The 16,797-nt window shown below is 39.6% G+C and overlaps 1 protein-coding gene across 1 annotated transcript in view; it reads left to right on the top strand.

Annotated features, from left to right (window-relative positions):
* Nucleotides 1–16,136, top strand: part of Hsd17b12 (hydroxysteroid 17-beta dehydrogenase 12) — a 123,725-nt gene extending 107,589 nt beyond the window's left edge. Inside the window, exons 8-11 of the mRNA XM_070032545.1 lie at nt 2,876–2,957; nt 4,696–4,761; nt 14,109–14,258; nt 14,923–16,136. Coding sequence (XP_069888646.1) covers nt 2,876–2,957; nt 4,696–4,761; nt 14,109–14,258; nt 14,923–15,027 — 403 coding nt within the window. The 3' untranslated portion in view covers nt 15,028–16,136. The remainder of the gene's footprint in view (nt 1–2,875; nt 2,958–4,695; nt 4,762–14,108; nt 14,259–14,922) is intronic.
* Nucleotides 16,137–16,797: the final 661 nt, after the last annotated feature.

Here is a 16,797-nt window from a genome sequence, read left to right as displayed (position 1 = left end):
CAAGTGCTTACTGCTATTCCTACATAAAGAGATATTGTGGACAGTACAAGGCTTAGGCTATACCAATGTGTTATTTGTGGCTCAGACAAAATGCAAGTAGAATATTTTTATCCTGAGGGAGGGTGGGATATTGTATGCCAGTTCTGTGTGGGGGATGTGGGAAAGTTTTGCTAGACACTCTGTGTGGGTGTGGTAGGACAGAGATTTGTGGAGGGCTTTTTTTTTCCCCCTCTACTACCATTTGAGTACAGCTATAAATGCTATCCTTTAATTACTTATGTCTCATGAATTCTCACTTTCTACGGAATTTTGATGGTCTTAAATTCACTTGAATGTGTTTTAAAACACAAATACTCTGTTTCACATAAAATGTTCTAAAATTTTTACTTTTGGCCCACTCAAAGTAGCTATTCCCTCTTGAGATTTTAAATCGAGGTAGGATATTTGAGAAATGAACATCTTATTTGCCTCATGTAAACAAGTAAGAGACCATGACTAAATATTTGTGACATATTGGATTATTGATATTTTACAAACCAGGGAAGAAGCTTTTATTATCTTCAAATGACTTTTCTGTTGAACTCGTGGCTTTGAGGAGGGAGGCTTTTAAAAGTCTTTGTTAAGTATAAGATTTAATTTTTAAAAGTATTTATTAGCATTAAGCTTTAACCTTTGTGGGCTTTCCAGTTGCATTTCATTTGGGTGAAATGAAATGAAAATTTTAAGCTTCATGTCCAAGAGCACACACACTACCCTAGCTAGTTTTACCATAATAGGGTCCAGAATCCAGCTGATAAAAGCAGCAGTGAGTGACAAGCTGCAGTCTTTGAGACAAACATCACTGCACCTACTTTATGCTATCTTTTTCCTTATTTACTCTGTATGACTGGACCTATGGCAACTACTGAATGTTTGATAAAAGGTTAAAATAAAAGCCCACATCTATAAGGGTTTTGGGGAGCCTAGGAGGGGGATTAACTTGTCAGGACCTGGGCTTACTTCTCAGAAAATATATCGTGCTGCATAAGATACAATAACTCTTAGTTTCCACTTGGGGATCTGACCCAGCAACATAGTCCAGTATGTCAGATTTATTGAGATGTGTTTTGTGTATTGTAAGATCTTTTTTAGTGTTTAGGTCTCTGGTTCTTTAGCATTTTCACAGAGCTGTGCAACCATCACCACTGTCTGATTTTAGAAAATTTTCAGCACCTTAAAAAGGAAAAATACTTTAACCAAAATGGTTTTTATCCATTTTTTAATCAAAGATTTTCTTACAGATATAGATAAAATGAAATGACTAGACATTTATTGCTAATCACCAGTTTTTAATCTTCAGTTGTTGGGTTCTAAATTCTAATTCTTTCTTACCTCAAAAAACAAAAAACAAAAAAACAAAGGAGAGGCTTGTTACTAAGAGACTCAGACAAGAGAATACAAGAATGATGTGATCCATTAACCACTTATTTCAACTTTTCTCCAGCTTCTTAATAACATTTTAAAATTTGAAATCTTATTTCTGTTCATGTGGTTCACTGCTTAGAACAGGGTGTGTTACTAATAAGGACTTATGCTTAGAGGAAAAAAAAAACAAAAACTTGTTTCCGGTGACACATTAAGCAAGGAGCCAGACTTCCCTTTGATGGTTGGAGTGGCATGTTGCCTAGAGGCTGGCAGATGGAGTGGGTGACCTTTGGGGATTATTTCTCTTCAGATTTATGTCTAAAATAACTTAGATGCCATTTAATCATGTTTCCTCTGATATTTTGCATAAAAAGAGTCTACATAGTCCCCCTCTTTTAGCACTGAAAAACAGGACTTGGGGAGAGAAACTGGATTTGAAGGAAAGCAACGTGGTGTGGATAGAGATGGGTGGGGTCAGCTTGGCTGGCTGCAGGGGCAGCTCAGTGATGTAGCATATGCTAATCATGCCCATGGCCTTAGGTTCAGTCCCAGTACCACAAAAAAGAAGACAGGGAGGAGAGGAGGAGAGGAAGAAGAAAAGAAACTTCTGGAAAGAATGGAAAAGGATAGAATTGGTATTAGGTTTGAAGGTTCCTAAAATCATAATTTCACACATTACCTACATGTATGTGCAGGCTATATTAACTGGTGCATTTACACCATTATTTTCCTCAAACTCATTTTCATTTATTCCTGATCAGTGTGAATTCTCAATAGTTGCTAAAAGGTACAGGAAATATTTGGTCCCAAGTATGTATAGCCCAGGAAAAGTATAGGGGTGGGACATAGCCTTCACCTCACTGCCATAAAATTAATTAAGTACCTATTTGTTAGTACTGAGCACTACATAGGATGTTTGGGGAAAGGGGGACTTTCATGATCAGAAGCTCCTAATTTTCTCAAGGGGAAGTATTTATACAAGTGGAACTTCAGCAATGTAGCAAGGGGAAGTATTTATACAAGTGGAACTTCAGCAATGTAGCATGTTGACGGTATGCCGAAATGAACATGCGTACAGATTATAAGAGTGCCTGTGAAGTGTTTTGTTCTCCTGTGGTGCCCCTCACATAATAGGTAAGAGCTATCACTTAGCTACCACTCCAGCCTGGTAAGTGAGATGCTGTGACATGAAGAGGACCTTAGATAACTTCGGTAGACTGTAGAGCTGATCTAGCCATGCCCTGGGTGACTAAGACTGGGAAATGAGCTAATGGCAAAGCAGATCTATTCTTAGTTCATTGAATTATGTCTCATTCACTGACCAAGCATATCCCACACTGATGAAAGGCAGAGAGGAATGTGTGTTAGAAAAGCAACTCTGTTATTCTGCTTCTGTATCTCTTGATCTGTAACTCACAAACAATTGTGTGTATGGTTTCACCCTATTTACCGGGAACATTTTCCATTTTAGATCTAAAGGGGTGATTCTGAATATCTCCTCTGCCAGTGGCATGCTCCCAGTTCCACTATTGACCATCTACTCTGCAACCAAGGTAAATAGAAACTCAATAAATTCTATCAACCTAAAAACCGGGGGGAAGTGGCGCTGAGGCTCAAGTGGTAGCAAGCTTGCTTTGAGCTGAAGCTGAGGGACAACACCCAGGCCCAGAGTTCCAAGTCCCACGACCACAAAAAAACAACAAAACAAAAAACTGAGAGGTAATTTTTAGTCTGAACAGTTAACATAGATTTAGCCTTCTTGAAATTCTATTCTTGGCCATTTTCCATGAGACTAGAAAGGAAAGGAAAAATATACCCCATATGGGTTTTGGGAGGTCCACGGCTGGAGATACGTGCGCTGCTTGCTGTCAGCTTAGCAGTGGGGCTCCAGCATATCTCAATGGTGGTTTCATTGTTGTTGTTGTTGTTGTTCCTCCCAGTAGTTTGCAGATTTAAAATGTGGTACTTACACTTTTCAAAGACAGTCAGCCTAAACCAGTTTGTCTAGTTGATTAGAACATAATATTAAGTCTTAAGGTTGGAGAGGTGATACATGAATAAATCCATGTCACACAGCAGTGAAGAAATGTATACAGTCATCATGTAACTGTTCTGAGTAAGCACAAGAAAGAGTTCTGAGAATGTGAATACTTTGCAACATTACCCAGAATTCAAAAGAATTCTTTGGCACTTATAGGGTATGACAAGAATTTTCCAGAATTCTTAGGATGCCAATTTCAAACACTGTTCTCATCCATCTCCTCACTTACTGCTAGGTAATAATTTAGAATGTATTTCTCCTGCCTTTAGGTCACTAGTGTTGTCTTTAGATACATGACTGAGGCATGGAATACGTTTCTAAAGAGAAAACTCGCCATTTAGATGTTTAGATTAGCAAGTTCTATAGGACAAATCAGCAAATTTTAACACATAATAAGCACTTGCGATATGTCAGGGAAGGGAAAAAGCAAAGCACTTGCTTTCTTTTTCACTTGAAGAAACTCAGTGATTGCTGTGGTTCGGGAAAAACCTGGCATCTCCCTCCCCCCCTTCCTGTCCCTTTGATCCACTTGCTTTCTCTATCTGTGGAAGATACAGGAGACTTGCTCAAAATGACTCCATGTGATAGAAATGACTGCTGAACTGCAGCTTTATACCTCTTCTGTATAGATGAGGATTATTGATTATTGGGACCATTGTAAAGTGATTCTTGGCGCTGTATTCAAGGTAGATGTTGAGTCCATATTTAGAAATGCACATCAGAATTTAGGAGTAGATTTAAGGTTCTATTCTTATGAGAAGATGGGCTCTCCCCTTCATCTCAGAACTTTTCGGTTCTTGACATACATAGCAAGGCATCCACAGGATGTTTGCTGGTCTCCTTTTCACAACAGCAAAGTCCCCATGGAAAGAGTTTTGAACGGAAGTCATATTGTGTTTCTGCTTGAGTGGTGAACAGAAGATAGAAATATAGCCTTTGTTGTATAATACGAAAATATTTTTTTTCTTGGAAAGTAATTTTCTCAAAGAAAGATAAGAAGAGCCTTTTCTAGTTAAATCAGAATTTGGTGTGCTTATTATATTGGTAAGATATTACTTCATTTAGTGGCAGAAAAACCACTTAAGATTTCAAGGTGTTTTGTAAATGTTCCTTCTGCATTTGAAATGAAAGGAGTAATTAGAAATGGGAGCACTAAATGGTTAATTTATTATTTGTTTGTTTCCATAGCTACACATCAGGCAGATTGATGTAATGTGTATGTTTTCTTCCCACTCCCACCACCCTTCTAGGCTTTTGTAGATTTCTTCTCTCAGTGCCTCCATGAGGAGTATAAGAGCAAGGGCATCTTTGTGCAGGTGAGTGGAGTTTGTTTCAGTTAAGTATCCCTGTTTTTGTGTGGTTTCCACAGCAACGCTTGCTGTCTTGGCAACGGAAGAAAATCGCATTTCTCAGTAAGTGAAAGTGACGTTAACACACCATTAAAGACACAGTTTCTTTTTCTCTCATGCACTTGAGTCTTGGGTTTTAAAAAATTATCTCCTAGGATTTTTAAGGAGGGTTATCTAAAGTAGAACTAAATGCAGTGTCAATATGCAAAGTGTGATCATTGTAAATCCTCATTGTTTTATTTCGAGAGAATCAGATTACTGTCATCTCTTAAGAATATGGTAGAAAATCCATAAAATTTACCATTAAGTACATCAAGTATATTCACAGTGTTGTGAAACCTTACCTTTCCAGAACTTTGCATATTCCAAAGCTGAATGCATTAGACACTAACTCCCTTCTTCCCTGCTCCTGGCCCCTGGAAACCACCATCCTCCTTTCTGTCTCATTCCCAGTACTTCCCATAAGTAGAATCTTTTGTGACCAGCACATCTTAGGCTCATTTCACTTAGCTTAACATCCTGAAGGTTCATCTGCGCTAACGCCTATGTTAGATTTTCCTTCAAAGGCTGCATAATATCCATTGTAAGTATAATACTTTGTTTAGCCATTCATTCATTGATAGATATTTGGGTTGCTTTCACCTGTTGGCTATTGTGAATAATGCTGATATGACCATATGTATACAAATACTATTTGAGATCATTTTTTTGATACTTCTGCACCTGTATCTGGATGTGGAGTTGCTGGGACTATAATACTGTTTTCCATATCAGGCACACCATTTTACATTGGCACCAGCAGTGTATAAGAGCTCAGATTTCTCCACTTCCTCATAAACATTTAGGGGGAGGGGTGTGTGACTGCACACATGCGTGTGCAGTGAGCTCTCCTATAGGCTTATTTGCTCCCACTCTGTGGGTTACCTGTGAACACTCAAGAGTCTTTTTAATTTTGTTACTTACTTTTCTCTTTTGTTTCTGGTGCTTTTCGTGTCATATCTAAAAGCTTTGCCGGAGCCAATATCTTGACACTTCTCTTGTTTCCTTCTAAAGAAGTTTATAATTTTAGCTCTTACATCTTCAATACACTTTGTGCTTTTTCTAATATAGACCTTTAAGCTTATTATACGGTAGACACGATGCTGTGAAAATACAGCACAAAAATACTAGAGAAGCAAATAAAGGAATTTTTATGAGTGTCAGTCTCAAATCACCAGTTGTTCAACCTAAGGAAATAGTGGCTCCTAGGCACATTGTTTTAAATGTCATGGAGAAGTTGTAGTTCTCCATGTGTTACTTCCCTGTTCCTGCTTATCCCCGCCTCTCCCTCTGCACACACCTCATGTCCATATAGTTCTCATTATTGTGAGCTGTGTTTCATGTTTTATTGTTTTTGGTTTTGTTGGTCGTGGGGCCTGAACTCTGGGCCTGGGCCCTGTCCCTCAGCTCTTCAGCTCAAGGCTAGTGCTCTACCACTTGAACCACAGCACCATTTCTGGCTTCTTCTGCTTATGTGGTGCTGAGGAATCAAACTCAAGGACTCATACATGCAAGGCAAGTGCTCTACCACTGAGCCATCTTCCCAGCCCCAGTGTTTCATGTTTTATACCTGAAAGCATTCCAAGTGATCAATTCTAATAATAACCGTAAATATTTAAATGGCTTCCTCTCGGGCACTGTGCTGAGCAATTTATATGTATCATTTCAGTGCACCTCATAACAATTTCCTAAGATAAGCCTGATTTTCATCCTTTTTCAAGTGGTGGGATTTGAAACTTAGAAAAGTTAAGCTGTGTGCTCATGTTGAACCCAGGACTCAAATCAAAGTCTGTCTGGCCTTGTCCTTAACCTCTAGGCTATTCATTCTAGGCCTGTAGGACGGTGCACAACACTTACCAGCCCCATCCCTAGGGTCCACTAAAACTGCTTTCCTTTCAACCCCCATCTTAGCTTGCTGCCAAGGGGCTCTTAGATGTCATAGCTACTTGGTATTAATCTGAATTTGCAGCTTCCCAAATGTACAGAGCTCCTTGGGAAGACACGGTTTTGTAGACTTCTGGGTTGTGTAAATGAGTCACCATACTCTTCTTTTCCCACTTCCTTGACAGCAGTCTTTGTAATGCTGGTAACTCCATCTGTTATGTAGGATGCACTTAGGTAACAAGGAAACTAATGAAACATTCGTGGGACGTAAGGCATCACGTGCCATGCAGAATCACACCTTTTTATGACAAATCTATTCAGACACTAATTTTAGTAATTTTTAAACATCCTCTAAGACTAAGGAGGAACTCTGAAGGTCCCTTGACTGGCCATCTGTGGGCAGTGACCAGAAGCTTTAAGTATTTCAGTGTTAGGATGAGTTGGCATCAGACCTTGTGAGCACTGGGAAGCAAATTCTAAAATTTTTTATGGACAGGTCTATCTTTCATTTTCATTTTCATAGCCTATTTCCTTCAGATTTTTTTCTTCCTGATTCTCTGCCTATTAATCTGATGTGACTAGAAGCTACTACAACACGTTAGTGTTGGTCTTCTTTGATAACTTACTTTCCCCATAATGAATTTTAAATTATATAATTTCATCAGTCATTGTTTTTCTTCATATGAATTTAGTCCAGGTTTAGTCTTAGCATGAAGATGGTTAAAAAAACAAAGGCTCAAATATTTATGAAGGAAAGTATCATTGTCATATTATGTAACCACTTTATAATAAACACTAAAGTAGAATAGAACCTCATTAATTCTGATCAAAGGCATTGAAATATCTGTTTCCAGTGAAACTTCAGAGTTTGGTGGTGTTTTTATGTCTCCAGATTATCAACTATTATACCTTCTCCTCCTTTCCCACAAGATCCCAGATGATCTTGTTAAAACACAGATCAGCTAAAAGTTTGTTTTGTTCATGGTTCTCCAGTGGCTCGTCATAATGTTTAGGATTGAATTTGGACTCGATAGGCAGTTGTCTTTCTTCTTGGGCCATTGTCCAGCCCTGCATTCAGGCCAAAAGGGATATTGTGAGGTTTTCCAGGAGCTCCGTCCTCTTTAGTACCTACTGACTCCTCCATGCATTCCTTCCTCCACATTTCCTCCCAGTGCCCTTTGCACCTGAGCCCTAGGAGCCCTGACCATCCTTAAGGCCCAGATCCCAGTTTGCCTGCCCAGCGAATCTGTATCTGAGCCCTGGGTATACTTGTTAGGCCTTCCCTTTTGCTTCTCTATGTCTTAGATACATCTGTGGGTTACTCTGTGAGCCTTTACACTATAGCCTAGGTCACTGTGTTCTTGACAACAGTCCTTTATCTTGATTGTCTCTGTGTTGCTAATGGCACACTGTGGTTTTACTTTTTACCTGGTGCCACCGAAGGATTCTAGTTTGAGCATGATCATGCTCTGTAACAGTCATCTGTTCTGAGGGCCTTTTGAGCCTCTGTTGCTTCCATGTGCTTCTGGTCTTGAATTTTGAACCTATAGCTTCTGAGGTGATACTGTACTGGAATGTTTCAGGTTTCTCTTGATCTTTGGAAGGAGAGCACCTGTTTAGGCCTGCCTCCACATGAATGCCTATCACATGACTGTCCGAAGGATGAGAATCTGTTTTTCAAATTCTACATTGTTTTATATTTCCTTGCTAATATCCCATTAGTATTTTTCCTTTGCTTTTGTCCCCCATTTTTCCCTCAGTTCTTTGCAATAGTTTAGAAGAACATTTGAAATTCCCTCTGACAACTCAGATTTGCAATTGTATGAGCACTTACTTGGAAAATCACTTGACTGCAGGAGTTCAGGACTTGCCTGGGCAACAGAGCAAAACACTATCTCTTTAGTGATGAAAGGAAGAAGAGAGGGAGTGAAAGTAAACTCTTGCTTTGAACCCAAGGATAAGAAGCCCCTTGTTTTTCTTTTTATTGGTACTGGGGATTGAACCTAGGACCTTGTTCTTGCTAGGCAAACTCTACCATTTGACTGGTGCCCAGAGCTCTTGTTTCTGTTTGGCTTTTTGTTTCCTTGTGTGTTTATTTTAACAGTACTAGAATTTGAACTCAAGCCTCACACTTGTCCTACCATTTGAGCCATGTCCTGAGCTCTTTTTGCTATATTTTTAAGATAGGGGTGTGTGCATGTATGTTTTGTTCCGGTACTAGGGCTTGAACTTCGCCTCTCAAGCTCTCTGGGCTTTCTTAATTATGGCTGGCGCACCAACACTTGAGCTACACCTGCAGTCTGACATTCTGCTTGTTAATTGGAGATGAAGTCTCAAAGACTTCTGCTCAGGCTAGCTTCAAACCATGATCCTCCATGCCTCAGTCTCTTGAGTTTCTAGGATTATAAATGTGAGTTACTGGCACCTGGCAAGTCTTGTGTTTTGGCCCAGAGCTGGCCTGGGACTGTGATCCACTGATACCTCCCACCTAGATGGGATTACAAGTACATAGCACCACTGTAGGCTTATTGGGGGATGGTGATGAGAGTTGATAGTTTTGCTAATTCAGTGAAAAATATGGTTTTTAATCAGAGTAGATTTGATTGTGCCCAAGAAATTTAGAAAACAATGGCGCAAACTATGATAAAGAAGAAAAGAAAATTCACCATTTTTAAATGAAAGAAAACACTCCTCTTTATTATTCTGTTAAACTTATGATTTATAGTAAATATATAGATCTGCTGGGCTTCAAAGAGCTTGAAAGCTAAATACTGAGAAATGGCTACTGAGATTGCAAACATAAGTCTGCCTCCATTTTTCTTGTTAATTGCCAGTGACAATAAAAGGAGGCAATGGGCTGTGTCTTTAGTGCAAATGGAGTCTAAATAGAACTATAAAGCAATTTAAAGATTCTCCCTGGAAATATTTGTATCTGGTCAACTGCACTAACTTTGAGCAATGGCTTCAGAATAGTAAAATTAGGTCTGTTGGGGATAACTGAACTCTAACCAGGTGAAATCTCCAGTCTTGTCAGTGAGGATGTCTTTCTCTTGGCCCTTTGCAACAGTATTTTCCCACACAATCTGCAAGCTTATGAGATCCCTCCAGACCACTGTCTCTGTGTTTAGAGAGTGGAAGTGCCCAGATAGGTCCCTCAACAGTCACAGAGTCTCTATGGAAAACAGTGTTCTTACACTTCCTACAGGATATTTACATTTGGCCAATTTCTTCTTTCTGAAAATAGGAATATTAGTAAAAAAAACTGTTAGAGCATACTAAGAGTACCTATCTCACAGTCTTTGGCAGTATTTTATTTGGATAATAATTCCATAAGGAAAATGCTGAATCCCCTAATTGCATAGGAATTGAGTGTTTTGCCCGAGATCACATGGCTAGCTAGAAAGTGGCAGGCTGGAATTTGAACCCAAGGTGGTTCAATTTCAGCCACTACTGATTTTCTCCCCTGTTACACTACATCAGGAAGTCTTCCTGAAACATGCTTGACCATTTCTCCTTATCCCCGCTGCTACTCCTTTGATTGAAACCACCATTGTATCATACTCTGACCACTGTTCAAGGTCTCCCTGGCTAGTCTCTTATTCTCCAGAAAGCCTTACAATCTGCTCACAGCAGCTAGGATAGCCTCTTAAGCAGAATCCAGTCATTTGACACCTCTGCTTGACATTCCCACATGGCTTCTCATCTCTTACAGAGTGAAACCCTGATATTCTGGCTGCAAACTTCCCAGTCCATTGTCTTGCAGCCTCTTACTCCTTCTCTGATCTCCGCTAGTTCTGGAAACACCCTGAGCACTCTCTCCTCAGGTCTTTTGCACTGACTGTTCCCCTTAGTCGAAAAGATAACCTTTTGAGTAGCTTCCCTCCCTTCCTTTCAGATCTTTGCTTATAAGTCACTACAGCTGAAAGGCCCCTTCATCAATGAGAGAGGCCTTTGTTGATCAACTAAACTGCCCAAACAGCCTCTGTCATCAGTCCTCTTTACAGCCGCCCCTACTGAAATGTAGGCTTTGTAAGATAGACATCTCTCTGCATAGCTGTGTGCCCAGTACCTAAGCATCATTCTAGTGTATGCTCAGGAAGAATTCATTGTTCACTGCTTTCTGTGAGATTATCGGGTTTTTTTTCTTCTGTTCCTTGAATGTTACCATATAAGTGCCACGTATTTTGTGGTAGTTCATTTGTGGGTTGATTAGTCAGCCAGGATTCATCAGATTTTCTTTGTGCTTAAATGTATCCCATTACTATTATGAGTCATTTTTTTTCATTGCCCTGCAACCAAAAATCTCGACCCCTAGAACAATTTTTTCTTCTAATGTTTTCTAGAATGTTGAAAGTCTACCAATTAGACAATTCAAGAGGCCTTTTGTGGGAAGGCTTCTCTCTTGGTCTGCAGGACCAAACTGCAAACCTAGACTATATCCATGTGGTCCTGAAATGGTAGATGAATAGGCAGATGTAAGAAAGTGATGGACCTCCCAGAAGCCCCAGCCTCTGCCTTAGTGTGCAGCCTGTATTTGTGAAGATAATGCTCGGAAATGAAAGGCAAGTTAGGTACTCCAGAATCCCATGTTGTATAAAAGACTACACGATCTGCTCTTCTGGATACATATTTTCCCAAGATATTGTTGAGTGACTGGCCATTTTTAAGAGTGGGAAGGCATATTTGGAAAGCAGTTGATTCTATGTGAAAGAAGACCTACTCCATGAAGTTCCAGGATTGGTTCTTGACTACCTGTTATTGCAGCTTTGGGACTCAGCTTTCCTGTTCTGAATTAGGGCCATGCTTGAAGTGGGGTTTGTGCAATTTACTCCAGGGAGTAAGGAAGAAAGCTATCAAATTGTCTCCACAGGCTAAGAAAGGCAAAACATCAACAGCTTTTTTGCTGTACAGGGCCTAACTAATGATTTCTGTTTGAGATTCTAAATTTGGAAACTAGGATACTTGCCCACATTATCTGTCAAGGTCACTTTGTTTCTGAGGTGGCAGAATTTCTAACAGCAACCTGTTGAGCTTAAGCTCCTTTTAAAAGTATGGCTATCTTCTTGACCCATCTCCCATGATGTTTTCCTGTGTCAGCAGAGAAATGGATTAGTTACGACTTCTTGGGCTTTTGTTTAACAGATTAAGGATGTACCTTGGTGATTTTTTTAATATAAAAGGTATTTATTTACTTTCACATATTTTGAAATATGCCACAATTATATACATTTCAAGTTCTAAGAGTTGAGTGATGTAAAATTTCTCACAAGTATCTAGCTCTACAGGTTTGCCTTTTTCAGGCAGCTGGTCTTGGCTAAGCTTCAGAATATCTCAGATTTTGACTTAATTCTATTATTATCAACTTCTTAGTGTATTTAATTGTCTGGGCTAGAGCAGTGGCGAGGGCCTAATACCATTCATTAGGGCCCATGGAGGTGTCACTTTGCTCATTCATTCAGGGGATTTTCACTGTGCTCTTGCTGTGTGCCAGGCACTGTTTTAAGTTCCAAGAAGCTAATGTTAAGTACCACCTTGTCCTCATGGTGCTCATGCTCTTGTCATTGGTACTATCCAGCCATTAGGTTTATGTTCCTGTACCATCTGCTGCCTTCCTGACACTGCTTCACACACTGACTAAACTGCACTAAACTGCTTACAGTTACCTGAAGACACCATGTTCTTTCATGTATCCTCTTCTTGGTTCCACAGTTCCCTTACTTGTTTACCTGACAGACTCCTCTTTGTTTAGGGCTTAGCTCAAAAGCTACTGCAGCTCTGAACTCATCTACCTGTACTAAGCTGCACCAGCCACCTTGATTTTAAACCATAAGTGGAAAGAAATTCCCTTCCCAGAATAGTTTCTATTTCTTGTTTGGAAAAATATAACTTGACTAAGAATTACCAAAATGCTCTCTTGTCCCCACCCCCAGAGCCAAGGCCCTCTCTCTAGACTATTGCTTTGGTTTAGCTGAATGATGAGTTGGCTTGTGGCACCATCAAGTGGTTCAGTCAGGTAGTGCAACTCGATTCTAAAAGTGTGAGTGGTCCAGTGGGTGTCACATGTGGATTAAGGGAGAAAAGAAAGATGGGTGAAAGAAAGGAACAGGATTTATAATGCATTTGAAAGGTGTATTGTCACACTGTATTTATCATGAGACTTGATTCTTTAGTGGACTTATCATTTCCATATAAAGGAATGCTTTTTTAAAATCTTCACGTGATGAAAATTTTGCTTGGGCTCCTTCATTATTTGAAATATTAGTACATGCATATATTCTGCTTTGCTTCGTTACTCCACTTTGCTTGGTGAACAGATGTGACTTAGACACTTAACTCTACATTTCATGCTCTCAATCAGTCAGACTGATAACACCTCTGGTCTGTGTTCTCATATCCATGCAGGAAAATGGTTTTAAAACTACTTTTGGTGGCACTGGGGTTTGAACTCAAGGCAGTGTTCTATCACTTGAGCCACAGCTCCAGTCAAGCCTGATGACTTTTGACAAACATTGCTCATTAAGACAGGCATAAATGTGTGATGATGGTTCCAATACATAAGCTTTTCAGAAATTGAAGTTGGCTCAGTTACTGACATGCCTTAGTGAAGTTAGTTTACTTTGTGTGGGTTTGTGGCCTCAGGGATGAGAAAGAGAAAGACAGTGTTTGAATACTAGAGTGAAGTTTCAGCTTATTTCTTATGGTTCCTGGTGCATAAGATTGGAGGTGGTACTATCCTACTAGTAACAGAAGTGTAGCTGGGGATGTAGTTCAGTGGTTGAGTGTATGCCTGGCACGAACAAGGTCCTACGTATGATCCCGCACAACACAAGGGAAAACCATTCCGAGTTTAGAAAAACTTCAGAAGCAGAATGACAAGAAAATGTAACCTAAGACTGAAAAAATGAAATGTTTATTTTAGAAGGACTATAGCAGATTGATGAAAGCATAATTAACTATGAATTACAGAAAATTAACATTACCTCTTTGACCTCTTTGAAAGAATAAAAGATGTTAAAAATTACATACTTTTTTTGGTTCCTTAACCTTGTCCCATTTACTGAGGATAAAAAGCATATCTTACCTTGAGTCTACTGTCTGAATTTCCATTCAGTGCTTTCTTTTAAAAATTCAAAAAGATATGTTTCTACCTAATGCTTTCCCTAGACTCAAATTTTGTTTTAGTATTTTATTGGTAGACTGGCTTGTTATGCTTTGTTTTATGATATCCTATGTCTCATCAATTTAACACAGATAGCTCTGTCTCTTCTCTCTGTAAAGATACGATAACTACCGCTAACAACACTCACTCAGACATCACTGTCAGCTCTGTTTGTGGCCTTCCTAATCAATAATACGTGTTTTTGTTTTGTTTTGCGGGGTTGTCTTTCTAGAGTGTTCTGCCATACTTCATAGCTACTAAACTGGCTAAAATCCGAAAGCCAACCTTCGATAAGCCTTCTCCAGACACATTTGTGAAATCTGCAATTAAAACAGTAGGCTTGCAGTCCAGAACCACTGGGTACCTGATCCACACTCTAATGGTAAGTAGATCTTAAGTCCCAAAGTGCTTCCAGACTTGGAATTTTTTTCTCCTACTGAGTTACAAGATAGACTATATTAGCATACTCTCTCTCTCTCTCTCTCTCTCTCTCTCTCTCTCTCTCTCTCTCTCTCTCTCTCTCTCTCTCTCTCTCTCTCTCTCTCTCTCTCTCTCTCTCCCAACATGTCTATATTTTATTTTAAGTGGTACACTCACTGGTCAGTGTTGACACATGCCTTTATTCCCAGTTACATGGAAGGAGGAGATAGGGGAATGTTGGTTCAAAGCCAGTCCAGGCAGTAAAGTTTGTAAGACCTTATCTTAGAACACAACCTGGGCACAGAGATGCATGCCTGTAATCCCAGTTATATCAGAAGCACAGGTAGCCAACCCCCTAGCAAAAGTACAAGACTTTATCTGAAAAGAATTGGAAAAAAAAAAAAAAAAAAAAAACAGGCTGGAGGCATGGCTTACCTGGTAGGGCACTTGCTTTGCAATCCAAGATCCTGAGTTCAGACCCCTGTTCAGGAAAAAACAAACAAAAACAAAACTGCACACCCTAAACTTTAAACTCTACCTACAAATAACATTAGAGTAAAACATAGGTGCCTAGACTTTATTTCAGTACAAGTTACAAGCTACATATCTCCCGTTTGTTTCCCTAGGGCTCAGTAAACTCAATCCTGCCTCGTTGGATGTATTTTAAAATAACGATGGGTTTCAACAAGGCCGTACGAGCACGCTATCTGAAGAAAACAAAGAAAAATTGAGAGTGGTTTACTCTTGAGTCACCTGGCCAGATGTTTTGGCCTTTATATATTCACTGCAAGGTACCTGCCGGTCCCCAGAATCTGCATTTGTCTCAGTAATTACTAACATGGCTCACTTTGGGGGGAAAAAAGATGCTTTTAGAGTTCCTGATACATACTCTGGCTTGTAATTTCAATGTTTAATATAAATGCTTATGCCAAATGGATATAAAACTAATATTACCAAGAATTTAATAAGAAGGGATGATAGAGACAAAAGTGAAACTCAACAGTTTCACCTACTCAATGCCAGTGATTATTATTCTAGCATTTTCTGTGAAACGCTATTAAAAAAATGTAATGGCTAGCTATTCTTTTTTGTTTTTAATACTTTTGGGGTATGGGGGTTAACTGTTCTTATACGGGGTAGACATGTTGCAATTTCCACATTTTGGGGATGTTTTCTAAATATATGTTCCAGTTTATACGTTTATATGGAAGTACTTTTTTCTTTTTTTCTTTTTTCTTTTTTTTTGTTGGTCGTGGGGCTTGAACTCTGGGCCTGGGCGCTGTCCCTCAGCTCTTCAGCTCAAGGCGAGCTCTCTACCACTTGAGCTACAGCGCCACTTCCAGTTTTCTGGTGGTTTATTGGAGATAGGAGTCTCCCGGTCTTTCCTGCCCAGGCTGGCTTTGAACCGCGATCCTCAGATCTCAGCCTCCTGAGTAGCTAGGATTACAGGCGTGAGCCACCAGCGCCCGGCTGGAAGTACTTTTTTCTTAAAACTAATGACATAGAAATGATTATGAAATAAGTGGCACGTGAAGGTAAAATATAATTTCTTATGTTATTTCTTCTCAGTTGGAAGGTATGTAATACTGAGAGCTCTGTGGGATGATGTAATTATAAAGGTAAATGTACAAAAACGTACACTGAAACCGAAACTTCCTGTGAGGCCACTGAGACCCACCCAGAAGAGTGGCCTTCTTATTTCTGCATAGTGCCAGTATTGCTTACTTGTGGCAACACTCTTCTGTAATAGTAAATACTACCAAGGAAAATGGCATTTTACTTTGAATTGTACTCCGTAGTACTGGATTGTTGGCAATATAATAAAAGATGGTAAAACCATGGTGTTGAATGAAAGCCTCTTATGTTAGTGTTTGAAATTAGGGCCCCGGGCTGGGAAGGTAGCTTGCCTTGCATGCATGAGGACTGGGTTCCATTCCTCAGCACCACATAAGCAGAAAATGACAGAAGTGGCGTTGTGGCTGAAGTGGTAGAGCGCTAGCCTTGAACTGAAGAGCTGAGGGACAGCGCCCAGGCCCAGAGTTCAGGCCCACAACCGACAAAAAAAAAAAAAAAAAAAAAGAAAAAGAAAAGAAAAGAAAAAAAAATTAGGGCCTCATTTACACTGGCTTATTGTGATTTGAGACTGACTTTTGTCTGGCTTCATAATCTTCATAGGGGATATCAAGAAGAAAGAATTTACCACCTTAAAATACAAAGCACAGAAGGTAGCCTTCAGTTTATATTGGGACTGTTTCCTATGTGGACTTGAGACCAAAGAACATAACATAAATATAAAAGCAAAGGGTGATGATGTGGGGGATGATTGAAGTACATTATATGAATATAGGAAAATAGACTAATGAACACATTAAAATTATTTTTTTAAGGAGAAGATAAGAAAGAATAATGGGCCAGGTCCTAGTGGCTTATGTCTATAATCTTAGCCACTCAGAAGGCCCAGATCAGAGGACTGTGGTTCAAAGCCAGCCCAGGCAGGAAAG

This window comes from Dipodomys merriami, unplaced genomic scaffold (assembly GCF_024711535.1).
Source record: "Dipodomys merriami isolate MVZ:Mamm:240054 unplaced genomic scaffold, mDipMer1.0.p SCAF_21, whole genome shotgun sequence".
NCBI classification, from domain to species: domain Eukaryota; kingdom Metazoa; phylum Chordata; class Mammalia; order Rodentia; family Heteromyidae; genus Dipodomys; species Dipodomys merriami.
The sequence above is the reverse complement of the archived record's forward strand: the minus strand, read 5'-3'. Positions and strand labels throughout refer to the sequence as shown.